Source organism: Peromyscus californicus, unplaced genomic scaffold, assembly GCF_007827085.1.
Source record: "Peromyscus californicus insignis strain IS unplaced genomic scaffold, ASM782708v3 Scaffold_3__1_contigs__length_106647218, whole genome shotgun sequence".
NCBI lineage: Eukaryota > Metazoa > Chordata > Mammalia > Rodentia > Cricetidae > Peromyscus > Peromyscus californicus.
The window spans coordinates 23,387,590-23,406,115 of NW_026294551.1; the positions used below are offsets into that span (position 1 = coordinate 23,387,590).

The following is an 18,526-nucleotide window of genomic DNA, read 5'->3' on the forward strand; positions in this document are numbered from 1 at the left end:
ACAGCATCTGGGGAGGCAAAGGCATCAGGAGAATCAGACAAACTTCAAGGTCAATTTGATCAAGGTCAGCTTATATCTAGTAAACTCCAGGCCAGGAGTCTCGGTAGTTAGCTGAATTGATGTTCTGCTCCTAGACCAAAAAAGAAAAAAAAAAAATCTCACGGGGCTCAGTGGCACGCGTCTACAATACCGGCACTCAGATGGCTGAGAGAGAAGAGTTGGAGTTCGAAGCCAGTCTTGGCTCAGTGAGACTCATCCGAAAAGTTACTCTCGAGCTTGTTACTCATTTTCAACGTGTTACAAACAAGTGCAAAGGGCCGGTGAAAGAACGAAAGTGTAAAGTGTTTGCTGTGCAGAGGACACGGGGTGATCCCCAGGGGCCGTGTGAAAAAGCCAGGGGCCTTGGGCTTCTGCTTGCCAGCCCAGCACTGGGGAGGCAGAGGCATGCAGAGCCTGGGGCTCCCTGGCCACCAAGCCTAGCCTGCTTCACAAGTTCCAAACCAATGAGACCCCCATCTCAAAAAACAAGCAAGGTGGATGACGGAACACCACCACCCTCTGGCCTCCACGCCTGTGTGCACATACATACACACACATGTGCATCAGCACACACACACACACACACACACACACACACACACACACACACACACAAACACCCATGAATATATACATACATGCACGTGCAAAAACGGATCAAGAATTCTTCCTGGCAAAAGATTACTAAATATGGAAAGCTTCTGTCTCGGTAAGAAGGAAAACAGTGAAGTTGGGACAATTGAGATATTCTAGTGCATTTCTACACCAAGGGGGGCAGATATTTCTAAAGTGAATTCTTTGTTACATGTGGGGGGGGGTCATCTCTGCTCTTTCCCAGGGGTCAAAAGGGTGTAAACTCTCATCTTGGTGACACTAACCAAGATGGTTTTCTCTCTGTGATCTACGGGGCTATGATTTAGTGTTACTAAGACTGCAAGGCTATGAATTAGGATCACTGTCCCTGGCACCTTTTTCATATATAAAAAATATCCTTGGGGCACTTTGCCACCTACTGGACACTATTAAAAATCACCCAATTATGAAAAACAGCAATTAGGATCCGACTAATGTTTTATTACAGATCGGCGTAGCTGAGATTGAGTCCTATAAAAGCTAGTGGGGTTGTCACCCCATGGAATATAGACCTTGGCTTTGCACCTCTCTGGGGAAGAAGGTCGCCGGGCTGTGCTGTCGCCATGTCTTTTCGATTTTCTGGGGGATCCAGGGTCTGCTCTCGAGCTGGATCTGTCAGGCTGTCCAGGGGAGGGGCGGGCTTTGTGGCTGGGAATGTGTGTGTTGGGCCCGGAGCAGAAAGCAGTTTTTCTTGCACCCTTGGGGGAATCTCTTCTGGAGGAGGCTTTGGCCATGGCAGTGAGGTGTCAGGAAGGGTTGGCGGCACTAGTTTCCTTAACAACGAGCCTGGACTCTTCTCTGGGAATGAGAAAGTGACCATGCAGAACCTCAATGACCGGCTGGCACTGTACCTGAACCACGTGAGTGCTCTGGAGGAGGCCAACACTGACCTGGAGAAGAAGATCGAGGGCTGGTATGAGAAATATGGGCCTGGTCGTGGCCGTGGACTTGACTATGACTACAGCAAGTATTTCTCAGTCATTGAGGATTTGAAAAGACAGGTAAGAAATGCAGATTCCCATCCTGTGGCTATAGGCATGGGGTGGGCATAATTCAAAGCAAAGGAAACTTAAAAAGTATTTAGCAGTGGGGTACGGTGGCACACACCAGTCATCAGAGCTACTAAAGAGGCTGTGACGGGGCATCACAAGGCTGAGGCTGGCCTGGGAACTTAGAGACCCTACCTCAATTAAAAAAAGAAAAAAGCTAGAAATATAATAGTAGAGCTTTGTGCAACATGCCTGTGACTCTCAATTCAGCCTCCAGTTATCATAAATAAGCTTAACCAATTAATTCATTTCAAATGTATTTATCAAGTGTATGGGGTGTGGAATTTGCCCACTTTTTGTTCCCAGAGTTAAGGGTGGTACCTAATAATTTTTTTAATGTAGAATCAAATAGTGAAAGAGAAATAGCTTCAAAATCAATATAAATTGAGCCAGGCCCGGTGATACAGTCCTGTAATCTCAGCCACACCAGAGGCTGAAGCAGAAGGAACATAAGTTCGAAGCCAGTCTGGGTAATTTAATGAGCTCCTATCTCAAAACAAAAAATTAAAACGAGAGCTGGACATAGTCCAATAACAGAGTGTTCAACCAGTGTGCAGTACCAAAAGGATGCTGCATTAATTTTTTGTTTTTGATTTTTAATTGATACTTTTTAATGAGTAACAATAAAATTATCTGTGGGGCTCTTTATTATCTAAATTTTATCCATGGTTATTTCTTGTTGTTATATAGCTCTACCATTGAGTTACACCCCAAAGCCAAGTTTCTTTGAATATCCAAATAAAGATACCAGTATAAACATCTGAGACAGAGTCACATTGATGTTGGAATGTCCTTTGATCTGTCCCATTCAGATCGTTTCTATGACCACCTGTAATGCCAACCTTATTCTTCAAAATGACAATGCCAGACTCACAGCTGATGACTTCAAGATGAAGTAGGTGAACATGATGTGATTATTATTAATAATGGCTAAAACTACAGCCACACTTAAAGAATATATCTCTTGTTTTTAAAACCTATTTGGGGTGTTTTATTTTATGTATATGGGTGCTTTGCATGTATGCCTATGCATGACTTGTGTGCTTAGTACCCTTGGAGGCCAGAAGAGAGCATCAGATCCACTGAAACCAGAGTTACAGATAGTTGTGAGCCGCCATATGGATGCTGGGAGTCAGATGTGGGTCCTCTGGAAGAGCAGTCAGTGATCTTAACCACTGAGCCACCTCTCCAGCGCCCCCCCCACACACAAACAAACTATTTTAATGAAACCACTCCAGATCAACAAAGAAGTAGAATTTAATAATCTTTATAATATTATTTATAATCTTTTATATATTCTTAAAAAATCTGACACTATTTTATTCTGACATGTTATTAGATGGCAAAGATCAACTGTAAAAATATAGCACCTCTAAAATGATGTAGGGGCTGGAGTGTGAGTAAAGGGTTTGCCACAAGATCATGAGGGTCTACCTAAGTTCAGACCCCCAGCATCCACATAAAAAGAAGGGAACAGCAACACACATGTGTAATTCCAGTGCTGGTATGATGGAGATGGAGAGGCTTGCTGGCCAGGCTTGCTGGCCAGCTAGTCTGGACAAATTGGTGAGCTCCAGGTTCAGTGAGGGACCCTGTCTCAAAAAAGAAGGTGGCAAGTTATTGGGAAAGATACCCAATATTGACCTCTGACTTCCACATGCACACCCTCGTGCAAACATACACACACACACACACACACACACACACACACACACACACACATACACACACAAATAGTACTTATAAACTAATAGGTATCTCAAACTATCTTACTAGTTTGCCATCGCAAGAAGCCTCAAAAATACATGCAGAATCAGAGCATGCTACCCCTCAGCATACAAAGTGTCTTTACAAGTTGTACCCACTGGTAATCACAATTCTAAAACACCTTCACACCCTTTAAGGTATGAAAATGAGCTTGCTCTGCACCAGAGTGTTGAGGCTGACACCAACGGTCCTTCGCAGAGTGTTGGACGAGCTGACGCTTTCTACAACCGACTTGGAAATACAGTGTGAGGCTCTGAGCGAGGAGCTGACATACCTCCAAAAGAACCATGAGGAGGTAAGGAAGCCCGCAGAACAGCCTCGCACACCATTTCCTTCTTCAAGTCCACTGTTCATCCCATACCAGCGTTTGGATGTCAATCAAAATCCTCCCCTGGGTAGTAATGATTATTACCCCTTTCCAGGAAATGGGAGTCCTGCAAAACGCATCAGGGGGGAACATCAATGTGGAGATGAACGCGGCCCCCGGCGTGGATCTAACGGCCATGTTGAACAACATGAGGGCGGAATACGAAGATCTGGCTGAGCAGAACCGAAGAGATGCAGAGGCCTGCTTTAAAGAGAAGGTACACCCGCGGCAGGTGCCACGGACGGGGCTCATTCGGTAAACAGTCAAGCGGGTTCCTAACCCTCCTGGCAATTCCTCTTCAGAGTGCAACGCTGCAGCAGCAGATTTCAGATGACGCAGGAGCGGCCTCAGCGGCCCGAAATGAGCTGATGGAGCTGAAACGCAGTCTGCAGACTCTGGAAATAGAACTTCAGTCCATCTCAGCGATGGTACGTAAGAACAGAACTGGAGGCGTGCGTCTGCCCACTTCCCACTACTGCATGCAGCAAAACACCCCAAGCAGGATTAGTTCGTAAAGAAAGAGAATTTATTTCCTCGTTGTTTTGGAAGCTGCAAACCCAAAGCAGCATGGTCCCAGCTATGGCAACGCCCTCCCTGGCTACATCACATCATGATGAGTGGCATCCTGACAGAAGTGTGAGCATTGTGAGGCACAAAGCCAGAGCACAGGGAGGAACAACACACAAGTGTTTTAAAATAACTCTCTCTGGAGAACTAACCAGGGTCTGACTAGAACTGAATCAACTTACTCCAAGAGCAGTGCCCTTGGTGACTTAACCTCCCACTAGCCCCACCTCTTAAAGGTCCCCACATATCTTAATATCATCACCATACTGGAACCAAGTTTCTGATACATAAATCCTTGAGGAGACATATTCAAACTACATCCAAAACCTAGCATTATATGTGCATAGGTAAGTGAATACATATATACAATGGATATTCTTAATATTTTTATTTTATGTCTATGAGAGTTTTGCCTGCATGTATGTATGCACATCATGTATGTGCCTGGTGCCTGTGGGGGTCAGAAGAGGATTCAAATCCCCTGGAGCTGGAGTTACAGATGGTTGAGAGTCACCATGAAGGTGCTGGGAACCCAGGTCCTCTGAGAGAGCAACAAGTGTTCTTGACTGCTAAGCTATCTCTCCAGCCCCTATAAGATGAATGTTTATAACACTTAATGTAATGTGTATATATATATATATATAATTAAATGATCACAATATACTATATTAAGTAATATGAATTCCATAATTAAATGACTCAATATGTTAAGTAACAGGAATTCCATCCATAAACGTTACCCTGGCACACTAATCCCAAATGTCAACATTATTTTCTCGATGAATCTCACCAGTTTGATTTTCAATTGAAAACATGTACACCTTGTACAAACACATCCTTCTAGTTTAAGAACGTTTCAGTGCAGACATGTCACCCCTCTCCTACCCATTACCCTGCTTTTCTTTCAGAAACAGTCATACGAGAGCTCATTGGCTGAGACCGAAGGGAATTACTACAGTCAACTTCAGCAAATCCAGGAGCAGATCCGGGTGCGGGAGGAGCAGCTGCAGCAGATCCGAACAGAGACGGAAGGCCAGAAGCTGGAGCATGAGCAGCTGCTGGGCATCAAAACGTGTTTAGAGAAGGAAATTGACATGTACTGCAACTTACTAGATGGAGAGGAACGGTGAGCTAACATGTGAAACAGCAAAATGTGTGGTAACTAGGTTTTTATATGTGCTTATTATAGATGTGTTACATATCACATAAGTGTATTATGTGCTTAAGACAAAAGTATAGCATATATTATATATTTAGAATATGTTCTTTTTATTTTATAATATATAGCATATTATATCCTAGAACTTCTTAAAATCATATATATATATATATATATATATATATATCTTCAATTATATACATTATTGCATCCAATGAAATGAAAACAGACAGAAATTTGACATCAAAACTTACTTTTGGTTTGAGTGTTGTGGTTGTTGTTGAAGATGATGATGATGATGATGATGATTTTGAGACAATTATTATGTAGTCCAGACCCTGAACTCTGTGATCTTCCCGTCTCAACCTCCTGAGTACTAGGAATATAGGCATGGGCCATACACATAGCCTAGAAATCAAAGATCTAAATATGGAAAAATGTTTATTTGTATGCATAATTATATGAAGGACAATTAAATACAAAATCCTTGGTCATTCCAGTATTCTGGTCCAAGGAAGAATTTGTTTTCTTTTATGATTATGTTTAAATACATTTTTTAACCCCACACACACTCTCTGCCAAGTTAAGAATGATAATTAAAAACATTTCACAAGCCGGGCGGTGGTGGCGCACGCCTTTAATCCCAGCACTCGGGAGGCAGAGCCAGGCGGATCTCTGTGAGTTCGAGGCCAGCCTGGGCTACCAAGTGAGTCCCAGGAAAGGCGCAAAGCTACACAGAGAAACCCTGTCTCGAAAAAACCAAAAAAAAAAAAAAAAAAAAAAAAAAAAAAAAAAAAAAAAAAAAAAAAAAAAAAAAAAAAAAAAAACATTTCACTGCAGCCGGGCGGCAGTGGCCAATGCCTTTAATCCCAGCACTCAGGGCCAGAGCCAGGCAGATCTCTATGAGTTTGAGGCCAGCCTGGTCTACAGAGCGAGATCCAGGACAGGCACCAAAACTATACAGAGAAACCCCATCTCGGGAAAAAAAAAAAAAAAAAGATTTCACTGTACTGGGGGTCTAGTGGTGAGCACAGCCACCTCCTGGAAGATGTCATTAGAGAGACATCAGAGATTGCTAGCCAAGACCCTAAAAGCCCCAGAATTGCGGTCCTGGGTGTGAATCACAGCCTAAGCAAATTTAAACACATGGTTAAACCTCTTTGAACCACAGTTACCTTTTTGGTAAAGTTGTGAATACAACAAAACCACACTCTAACCTGCTCTCAGCTGCAGCACCTCACCATGAAGTGCTTTGACAGAGGCTGACTCTAAAAATCCACTTGGTCATCTGTGGCTGTCACTAAACGCTCGCCCATTTCACACTGAATAAGCTGCCTTTTTCTGCAGGGGGAGCCCTCCTCCGACTGTTCTTTGTTTTTTGTTGGTGATGGTTTTTGTTTTCAATACATCCCAATCACAGTTTCCCCTCCCTCCACTCCTCCCAGTACCCCAGTACCTCTCCTCTCCCAAAGAGCCCCAACTCCTCCTCCGTTTCTCTTCAGAAAAGAATAGGCCTCTCAGGGATATCCACCAAACACAACAAAACAAGAAATAATAAGACTAGGCACAAACCTTCATATCAAGGCTGGGAGAGGCAACCCAGTAGGTGTTGGTGGTATAGTGCTAAACATAGCTGCCGTCCAGACTATCCTAAGGAGAAGCCAGCAGTGATGGCTCCCTCCTCAGAATATGGAGACCATTCATTCTTCACTTATCTTACTGTACCTTTTAGGCAATGTTAAAAACACGACTTTTTTGCAGGGCGATGGTGGCGCACGCCTTTAATCCCAGAACTGGGGAGGGAGAGGCAGGCAGATCTCTGAGTGTGAGGCCAGCCTGGTCTAGAGTGAGTCACAGGACAGGTGGGGCTACACAAAGAAACCCTGTCTTGAAAAAAGCAAAACATAAAAATAAAACATAACTTTTTATGTGAATGTGTTGTGTTTCTAACACTACAAACTACTGTGTTTCTTAGATCTCTAATTTTTTTTATTTTTATTTTTTGGTTTTTTGAGACAGGATTTCCTCTGTGTAGTTTTGGTGCCTGTCCTGGAACTTGCTCTGTAGACCAGGCTGGCCTTGAACTCACAGAGATCTGCCTGCCTCTGCTTCCCGAGTGCTGGGATTAAAGGTGTGCCACCACCAAACCCACCTACGTCTCTATTTTCTACAGCACGTAGTCCAGCTCCTTCAACAAGCAGGCACTGAACTGTTGAATAGAAAGTCAGGAGAAGAACTTGGGATGCCCATGTTGCTGGATGGAAGAGACAATATCTGGCCATAAACAGCCATTTAATTTCACTAGGCTGAAGTCACAAAAAGCTTATTAACATCCCTTTAAAATAGAACAACTTGAAACTTACTGAAACTAGAACTCCAAAATTGTTATTTCTGAAGCTGGAGAGATGGCTCAGCAGTTAAAAGAGTTTAATTCCCAGCACTCATGTCCGATGGCTCACAAGCCCCTGTAACTCCAGCTCCAGGGGTTCTGGTGCCCTCTTCTGGCCTCCACAGGCACCTGCATATGTGTGGATATACACACATGCACATAAATAAAACTAAAAGTAATTTTTAAAAAATATTATTTCCAATTCACAGTCATTTATGAGCTTCTAATTGAAAGAAAAAGATAATAATCTACTCTTTTTTCCACAGAAGAAGTGAGTCCACGGGGGTACAAACCAATGGATGGCAAGCCTGTGAATGAAGCCAATGGTATGGAGTTTAGTTAATATAATTGTGTGTGTGTGTGTGTGTGTGTGTGTGTGTGTGTGTGTGTGTGTATGCATGCGTGTGTGTGTATGTGTGTGTGCCTGCTGTGCCTGTGTACATTTGTTTGTGTGTGTCCGCTGTGTGTGTTATGTGTGTGTGCACATGTGTGTGTGCCTGCTGTGCATGTATATACTTGTTTGTATGTGTCTGCTGTGTGTGCATGTGTGTGTGCCTGCTGTGCGTGTGTACATGTGTTTGTGTGTGTCTGCTGTGTGTGCATGTGTGTGTGCCTGCTGTGCATGTGTCCACGTGTTTGTGTGTGTCCGTTGTGTGTGTGTGTCCGCTGTGTCTGTGGAGGACAAAGAGCAACCTCAGGCGCCTTTCTCAATTGCTCTCCACTGTTCTTTTGAGACAGCGTGTCTTGACTGTCAGGAACTTGTCAGTTTGGCCAGGCTGGCCGGCCCGTGAGTGCCCATGGATCCTCCTGTCTCTGCTCCCCAGTGGTGGGTTTACAAGCATGCACACAGCCCCGGCTTTTGCACATACCTGCTAGAGACTGGACTCAGTCCCTCACACTTCCACAGCAAGAGCATCACTCACTGAGCCATCTCCACAGCCCTGAGTGATTCTTTCAAACCCCTTCAGCATTATCAAATGAGCTACTTATTTGTTAACCAAAAATTTATTTTAAGTTTAGATCTAATGAATGAATCAGTGAAGTCATTGTGACTTTATCTATTTATTTATTTGTCTATTTATTTTTACCTAAAGTTTTGCTATGTAGCTCAAAATGGCCTGGAACTCATAGTTATTTTGTTTGTTTGTTTGTTTGTTTGTTTGTTTGTTTGTTTGTTTCTTGTCTTGGCCTATCACATGCTAGGATTACAGATCTGTACCACCATACCCACCTGACAATTTTTATGTTATTTTATATCTCCGTAGTACAGGTATAATCAAATTATAAAATGACTGTTATAAAGAATAAGTCCTCCAATATCTTTATGCCTCGAATGCATTATTTTTCAGTTTTAATAAAAGAGCTTGTTTTAAGTCACTAAACTAGGGCAAGCTGGTATTTAAAGAAGGCAATAGCCTGGCCTGGTGATTCAGGCCTCTAATCCTGAGTAGTTGGGAGACTACAGCAGGAGGCTTGCAAACTCTAGACTTGTCTGGGTCACAATGTGAGCTGGAAACCAGTTTGAGGGATTTGATGAGACTCTGTCTCAATATAAAGAGGGAATGCGGGCTGGACATACAGGTGAGAATTGAGAGCTGGACATACAGGTGAGAATTGGAGCCCTGGTCTAGTAGGTTTGGAGTCCCTGGGCTAAAAGGGAAATGAGGAGAGAAGGGGGAGGGAGGGAGGGAGGGAGGGAGGGAGGGAGGGAGGGAGGGAGGGAGGGAGAAGAGGGCATTGACTGTTCCAGACCTGATGTTCAGACTGTTTTAATACATACTTCGTTTGTGCTTTCAAACACCCGTTGCAGAGGGAGAGAGAGAGAGAGAGAGAGAGAGAGAGAGAGATCAACCAATCAGTTCTGGGTTTTGTTAAGCACTGACTTTAAACATAGCATTGTATCTCAATTTTCCTCAAACTTGCAAAAACCAGTTTTTAAAAACAGACCTGCCTTGACTAAATGCCTTTCCCCGTTAAGATTGACCCCTGAACTTCCCCTGACTTCCCTGTAGACTCAACGGAAGAGACGTTTGTCAGAACAATGGTCGAAGAGCTAGACCAACTTGGCAACCTCCTTTCCCTGAGAGTGCACTCCGTAGAAGAAAAATCTTCTAAAATCAGCAACATCACCATGGAGCAGCGGGTGCCTTCCAAAACCCCGTGATGATGGAAAGATCATTCATAAAACACGAAGCTCCCTCTGCAGAATTCCTCTGGTCAAGTAACCCAAGAAAATTATCCATGCCTGCTCTTAAAGCTCAAAGGACTAGACTCCTTTTCTTCCTCTTCTCTTACTGTCATGGGCAACACAGATGGAGGTACAGGGACCCTTCTTTGACAGAGAAAAGAAATCCTTGGAGAGCCAATATGAAGCAGAGCTGGGGGGTTACCAAAAGACATTTTTAGCTTGGATCTGAAGCATGGGTCCATAGAGAGGTGTTCAGGGCAGGGATGAGATGTACCCAAGCACCAGTGTGGGCTTCTCCCAAGACAGTCACAGCTGTTGTTGTTGTTGTTGTTGTTGTTGTTTAGGTTTTTGAGTCAGGGTTTCTCTGTGTGACAGCTTTGGCTGTCCTGGAACTTTGTAGACCAGGCTGGCCCTGAACTCACAGAGATCTGCCTGCCCTCTGCCTCCCCTCTCAAGTGCCGGGATTATAGGCGTGCACCATTACCATCCAGCAAACACTTAGGTGTCTTTATCACAGGTATATACAGGATTCTGGTTCCCCTCAAGTTATATTTCTAAAGGTTACAAGAAACTCCCCCTCTCGTTTCTTTAACATTGCTCAAAGGGTGCAGCCTATAACGAGGTTAAGACTTAAAAGACTTCCCTTCTGTAAACAAGGTTGGAAGATGGATTGATGGAGCTGTTGTTTAGATTTAGGAGTGGGGAAAGAGTGAAGGTGATATATCGTGCTGGTCCTAAGTAAGTATGGTTTAGCTTGACAAGACGTCTTTGGGGGAAGTCGTGTACTGTCTCTCAGCCATTTGGGCTTCCCCAGAGATTTCTGAAGTTTCTGGCCTTTCTCAGGAGAAAAGGTGGGTCATTCTCTGGAAACAAAAGCATGTTTTTTTTCATCCTTCCTGTGTTACCATAATGTTCCTATCTGTCTACCCTCCCCAATGCTTCAGTAAACCTTTCCAAGAAATGAGACAATCTTGGTAGTTTTTGTTTTTATTTTGTGAACCTTTGGCCATCTCATGAAGAGTTCTTTGTTGCAATTTTTTTTCTGAGACAGATTTCTATGTCTAGCTCTGGCTGTCCTGGAACTCACTTTGTAGACCAGGCAGGCCTCGAACTCACAGAGATCCACCTGCCTCTGCCTCCCTGAGTGCTGGGATCAAAGGCATGCACCACTACTGCTCAGCAAAAATTATTTTTATATATCTGCTTCTTTTTAATTTCCACAGCTGTTCCCCACACGACCATGCCAAGGGTGAAGTAAGAAAACACGGTGCTTCATCTCACAGTCACATTTGCCTCCATAACAGATGAAAGCAGAAAGGGCACTAGCCGTGACCTCAGGTCCCAAATCCCAGTTAACTGTGCAATGACCTGTTTGGCCTTCTATGGGTGTAGAAGTTAATATACCCCTTGATCACTAGGGTTTGTTCACTCTTCTGATGCTTAGATGATCGGGGAATGTTTTCCAGTCGGAACCTGGTTAGCTCTTTTTCCACTTTGTAATGCCTACATCTTTTTCCCCAACCCCATGGCGTTGACTAAGCAAACCTAGAACTGGCCCACTCAAGCAGGACAGGGCTTCTCAATCTTACTGACATCCTCTGCATACAAGACCATGCCTGACACTGTGCAGTGGACAACTATTAACAAAGAAACTCACCACTCATCAGAGGGCAGAGAATAACCATCCATGCCGTGCAGTGCTCGGCCATAAATGGAACATCTGTATCACATCCCCTGACTCAAAGTTCAGGGAACATCTCAGAAAAGGAAGAAAGACTCTAAGAGCCAAAAGTCATGGAGGACCAGACTGAAACAGTGTCTTTTGGACACGACAGGACCACTACACTCACGAATTCACAAATTCATGGCAGCTGTGGTTGCCCACGCGAGATGAGCACGGCATCAGGCCAGCCAAGAAGCAGGAATGAAGCAGGGAGGGGCTCCCAAGCCCCATCCCTAGCTGAGGCACTGCTGAGCAGATGGCTTCCAGGAGTAAGAGAGTCAGTTTTCTTTTAGGGGTGCGACCCCTACTAGGTAGACCATTCTCCAGTGGGTGTCTCCACACCCATCTGTATATGAACAAATTGGATTCAGTGGGTTATAAAAATGGTGGGGGAAGATGAAGTTGGGAAGGGGCTGGAACATGGATCTGGGATGAGTCATGGGAAGACGAGAGGGTGAATGTGATCAAAATACAGTGAGTGCATGTAATAAATGCACAAAGAATTAAAAGTAATGAAAATAATAATAAAAATAATATTGTGCCTGAAAATCTGATACAACTTTCATTTGGGGAAGTGCAGCTAGGGTTGAAAAAACACTAGAACATTCAGTTAAAGAAGGTTTTTCTGCTTGTGGCCAAATAAGGCAGGCAGCCAATGCAGTAATCTGGTTCTCCAACATGCATGATGGGCATCACTGATAAGTTTTAGGCCTCCTGAAGGCCTCTCCGCCATAGCAACAAACCAAATCAGACCAAATCAGGAAAAGAACAGGTTTAATGGGTAAAGTGCTCCTGGGCGATTACCTGCCCAGCAGAGAGGAGAAGGGGACAAGACCGGAAGAACCACAAGTCTGTTTTCTGGGATACCGTTTATATATCCCCTGTGGGAGTGGTCTTGAGCCTCTCTGGGGGAGGAGCTGTGTTTGGCAGGCTCTGAAGGGGTGGATTTGGGGAGGAACTGTGTGAGGTGGAGCTCCCACCCAAACATTCCAGACTCTTTGGGTATAGGGATGCCAGGGTGCCAGGGGTTGAGGTGGAGCTCCCATCCAAACAATCACTTCAGGACTTTAACAAACCGGAGTAGAGACAACATGGAATTCAGAACAGAAGCACTCACTTCTCTGAGGGTGCATCTCTGTCTTGGTTGCAGTTTTTTCCAACTCCCATGTAATGTGATTGACTCCAATGCAGAGATAGTTTCTTAAGACATTGACATAGCTGGTTGTTCCCTTGGCAGGGTCTTTTGTCCTGAATGACCCCAATTGTGATGCTCAAAGTTATTCATTGTAGAGTGGGAGTTAGGTTCAGTCAGGTTAGAAGTGCTACTCAGTTCAGAACTACAGCGGCAATAGCTCATGTTTATCAGGTGGGCTTAAATATACTTTAAACACATTAACCAATCGAATATTTCAAAACTACAAGTTCCATGTTTCATCTTTAGTTTATATATGAGAAAACAGCTGTTCAAAGAGACGAAGGAATTTCCCAAAGCCTGCACAGTTGTTATATAGTGGGACCTAGATTCAAATCCAAATCTCCTCCTCACCCATGGTGAGCAGAGTCCTTGCATTTATCTCTAGAGGGGCAGAACTGATAGGATGAGTATATATCCAAAGAGAATGTATTAATTGTCTTACACAATACAGTCGGGGTAGTCCAGCTGTGGCAATGTTCACACTGAAGAACTCGGCAGCTACTTGGTGCGAGAGGCTAGCTACCTCAGTAGTCCTAATCTGCTGGGGAAGACTGAGGACTCCTGGAGAGCCGCTGGTCTTCAATCCATGTGGGAAGGCCAAAGCAACTGGGTTAAGATATCAGCAAATACCATGACAGCAGGGGAGCGAGAGCTATAAGAGCAACAGGGGAGACGCACTGCTCAGCAAGAGACACACTGGTCAGCAAGAGACACACTGGAGAGACGCACTGGTCAGCAAGAGACACACTGGAGAGACGCACTGGTCAGCAAGAGACACACTGGTCAGCAAGAGACACACTGGAGAGACGCACCGGTCAGCAAGAGACACACTGGAGAGACGCACCGATCAGCAAGAGACACACTGGAGAGACACACCGGTCAGCAAGAGACACACTGGAGAGACGCACCGCTCAGCAAGAGACACACTGGAGAGACGCACCGGTCAGCAAGAGACACACTGGAGAGACGCACCGCTCAGCAAGAGACACACTGGAGAGACGCACCGGTCAGCAAGAGACACACTGGAGAGACGCACCGCTCAGCAAGAGACACACTGGAGAGACGCACCGGTCAGCAAGAGACACACTGGAGAGACGCACCGCTCAGCAAGAGACACACTGGAGAGACGCACCGCTCAGCAAGAGACACACTGGAGAGACGCACCGGTCAGCAAGAGACACACTGGAGAGACGCACCGGTCAGCAAGAGACACACTGGAGAGACGCACCGCTCAGCAAGAGACACACTGGAGAGACGCACCGCTCAGCAAGAGACACACTGGAGAGACGCACCGCTCAGCAAGAGACACACTGGAGAGACGCACCGCTCAGCAAGAGACACACTGGAGAGACGCACCGCTCAGCAAGAGACACACTGGAGAGACGCACCGCTCAGCAAGAGACACACTGGAGAGACGCACCGGTCAGCAAGAGACACACTGGAGAGACGCACCGCTCAGCAAGAGACACACTGGAGAGACGCACCGCTCAGCAAGAGACACACTGGAGAGACGCACCGCTCAGCAAGAGACACACTGGAGAGATGCACCGGTCAGCAAGAGACACACTGGAGAGACGCACCGCTCAGCAAGAGACACACTGGAGAGACGCACCGGTCAGCAAGAGACACACTGGAGAGACGCACCGCTCAGCAAGAGACACACTGGAGAGACGCACCGCTCAGCAAGAGACACACTGGAGAGACGCACCGGTCAGCAAGAGACACACTGGAGAGACGCACCGGTCAGCAAGAGACACACTGGAGAGACGCACCGGTCAGCAAGAGACACACTGGAGAGACGCACCGCTCAGCAAGAGACACACTGGAGAGACGCACCGCTCAGCAAGAGACACACTGGAGAGACGCACCGCTCAGCAAGAGACACACTGGAGAGACGCACCGCTCAGCAAGAGACACACTGGAGAGACGCACCGCTCAGCAAGAGACACACTGGAGAGACGCACCGCTCAGCAAGAGACACACTGGAGAGACGCACCGATCAGCAAGAGACACACTGGAGAGACGCACCGCTCAGCAAGAGACACACTGGAGAGACGCACCGGTCAGCAAGAGACACACTGGAGAGACGCACCGCTCAGCAAGAGACACACTGGAGAGACGCACCGCTCAGCAAGAGACACACTGGAGAGACGCACCGCTCAGCAAGAGACACACTGGAGAGACGCACCGCTCAGCAAGAGACACACTGGAGAGACGCACCGCTCAGCAAGAGACACACTGGAGAGACGCACCGCTCAGCAAGAGACACACTGGAGAGACGCACCGCTCAGCAAGAGACACACTGGAGAGACGCACCGCTCAGCAAGAGACACACTGGAGAGACGCACCGGTCAGCAAGAGACACACTGGAGAGACGCACCGCTCAGCAAGAGACACACTGGAGAGACGCACCGGTCAGCAAGAGACACACTGGAGAGACGCACCGGTCAGCAAGAGACACACTGGAGAGACGCACCGGTCAGCAAGAGACACACTGGAGAGACGCACCGCTCAGCAAGAGACACACTGGAGAGACGCACCGCTCAGCAAGAGACACACTGGAGAGACGCACCGCTCAGCAAGAGACACACTGGAGAGACGCACCGCTCAGCAAGAGACACACTGGAGAGACGCACCGCTCAGCAAGAGACACACTGGAGAGACGCACCGCTCAGCAAGAGACACACTGGAGAGACGCACCGATCAGCAAGAGACACACTGGTCAGCAAGAGACACACTGGAGAGACGCACCGGTCAGCAAGAGACACACTGGAGAGACGCACCGATCAGCAAGAGACACACTGGAGAGACACACCGGTCAGCAAGAGACACACTGGAGAGACGCACCGCTCAGCAAGAGACACACTGGAGAGACGCACCGGTCAGCAAGAGACACACTGGAGAGACGCACCGCTCAGCAAGAGACACACTGGAGAGACGCACCGGTCAGCAAGAGACACACTGGAGAGACGCACCGCTCAGCAAGAGACACACTGGAGAGACGCACCGGTCAGCAAGAGACACACTGGAGAGACGCACCGCTCAGCAAGAGACACACTGGAGAGACGCACCGCTCAGCAAGAGACACACTGGAGAGACGCACCGGTCAGCAAGAGACACACTGGAGAGACGCACCGGTCAGCAAGAGACACACTGGAGAGACGCACCGCTCAGCAAGAGACACACTGGAGAGACGCACCGCTCAGCAAGAGACACACTGGAGAGACGCACCGCTCAGCAAGAGACACACTGGAGAGACGCACCGCTCAGCAAGAGACACACTGGAGAGACGCACCGCTCAGCAAGAGACACACTGGAGAGACGCACCGCTCAGCAAGAGACACACTGGAGAGACGCACCGGTCAGCAAGAGACACACTGGAGAGACGCACCGCTCAGCAAGAGACACACTGGAGAGACGCACCGCTCAGCAAGAGACACACTGGAGAGACGCACCGCTCAGCAAGAGACACACTGGAGAGATGCACCGGTCAGCAAGAGACACACTGGAGAGACGCACCGCTCAGCAAGAGACACACTGGAGAGACGCACCGGTCAGCAAGAGACACACTGGAGAGACGCACCGCTCAGCAAGAGACACACTGGAGAGACGCACCGCTCAGCAAGAGACACACTGGAGAGACGCACCGGTCAGCAAGAGACACACTGGAGAGACGCACCGGTCAGCAAGAGACACACTGGAGAGACGCACCGGTCAGCAAGAGACACACTGGAGAGACGCACCGCTCAGCAAGAGACACACTGGAGAGACGCACCGCTCAGCAAGAGACACACTGGAGAGACGCACCGCTCAGCAAGAGACACACTGGAGAGACGCACCGCTCAGCAAGAGACACACTGGAGAGACGCACCGCTCAGCAAGAGACACACTGGAGAGACGCACCGGTCAGCAAGAGACACACTGGAGAGACGCACCGCTCAGCAAGAGACACACTGGAGAGACGCACCGCTCAGCAAGAGACACACTGGAGAGACGCACCGGTCAGCAAGAGACACACTGGAGAGACGCACCGCTCAGCAAGAGACACACTGGAGAGACGCACCGCTCAGCAAGAGACACACTGGAGAGACGCACCGCTCAGCAAGAGACACACTGGAGAGACGCACCGCTCAGCAAGAGACACACTGGAGAGACGCACCGCTCAGCAAGAGACACACTGGAGAGACGCACCGCTCAGCAAGAGACACACTGGAGAGACGCACCGCTCAGCAAGAGACACACTGGAGAGACGCACCGCTCAGCAAGAGACACACTGGAGAGACGCACCGGTCAGCAAGAGACACACTGGAGAGACGCACCGCTCAGCAAGAGACACACTGGAGAGACGCACCGCTCAGCAAGAGACACACTGGAGAGACGCACCGCTCAGCAAGAGACACACTGGAGAGACGCACCGCTCAGCAAGAGACACACTGGAGAGACGCACCGCTCAGCAAGAGACACACTGGAGAGATGCACCGGTCAGCAAGAGACACACTGGAGAGACGCACCGTTCAGCAAGAGATGCAAAGCAAGCAGGCAAAAAGCAACAGCTTTTTCCCTCATACATTCTCACAACCAGGCTACTGCTGAAATGAGCCATCCATTCCGCAGGAGGGAATTCCCCTCTCAAGTAATCCTTCCAGGAAATACCCTTGCAGACTCACTCAGAGGCAGGTCTCTTAGTTGATTCCAGATCCAATCGAGTTGACAAGCCAAGATTAACCACCAGGGTCCTAATGTGCAAAATGGAATCAGCATAGGAACTTCACACTCTGTTCTCAGTAAGCTTCTTCTGCCACCAAGGGGAGACCGCAAACAGGCCGGTTCTTCCATTGTCACCAATGGTCCACTGAAGAGCAGGGCTACACTCTACCCACGTGCTCCTCTTCTCTGCTAGCTTCCCTCCAGCTCCTCCCCAGCACTTCCCTTCTCTCCTCCACTCCCACCCCCTACGAGTCTGGTCATTGGATGCCTGCCCCACTGAGGCTAATCAAGCAATGTTGCACAAAGGATCACAGGGTATATCTCAAGATCATTATAGACCAAACACACAGCAACCTTGGGACTGATAACTCCAGTCTCTTCCTTAGGAAAAGCCAAGTTACCAGGAACAGAAACTTTAACTCCTTCAAGGCCTTGGCCCTAGCCCCAGACTGACCTTGCACACCTCCCACAGAATGAATGTTCCCTTTGTACTTCCGCCAGGGCTCTGAGAAACCCTTGGATCAGCCTGGCTCTCAACAGAAGAGGAAGGTAGGAGAGCATGAAGAGGATGTGGAGGAGGAGAAAAAAGAGGAGATTAGCTTCAAAAACAATTTAAAGATAAATGAAAGCTAGGCTATGTAACGGAGAAAGGGGAATAATGGGAAAGTTTGGGTGGGGAAACAGGCAGGAGAGTAGAGCAAAGGAGAGGGTAGAGGGAAGGATAACTAAAACTAGGGTGTTTA

The 18,526-nt window shown here is 47.4% G+C and overlaps 1 protein-coding gene across 1 annotated transcript; it reads left to right on the forward strand.

The window, feature by feature from the left end:
* LOC128122837 (keratin, type I cytoskeletal 26-like) lies at positions 1-12,326 on the forward strand. Its single transcript, XM_052758601.1, is given in 10 exon segments — positions 1-1,673; positions 2,534-2,616; positions 3,626-3,677; positions 3,679-3,783; positions 3,911-4,072; positions 4,158-4,283; positions 5,331-5,548; positions 8,237-8,252; positions 8,254-8,296; positions 9,983-12,326. Coding segments are annotated over 10 exon segments (1,395 nt in total). The 5' UTR covers positions 1-1,235; the 3' UTR covers positions 10,135-12,326.
* The last annotated feature ends 6,200 nt before the right edge of the window (positions 12,327-18,526 follow it).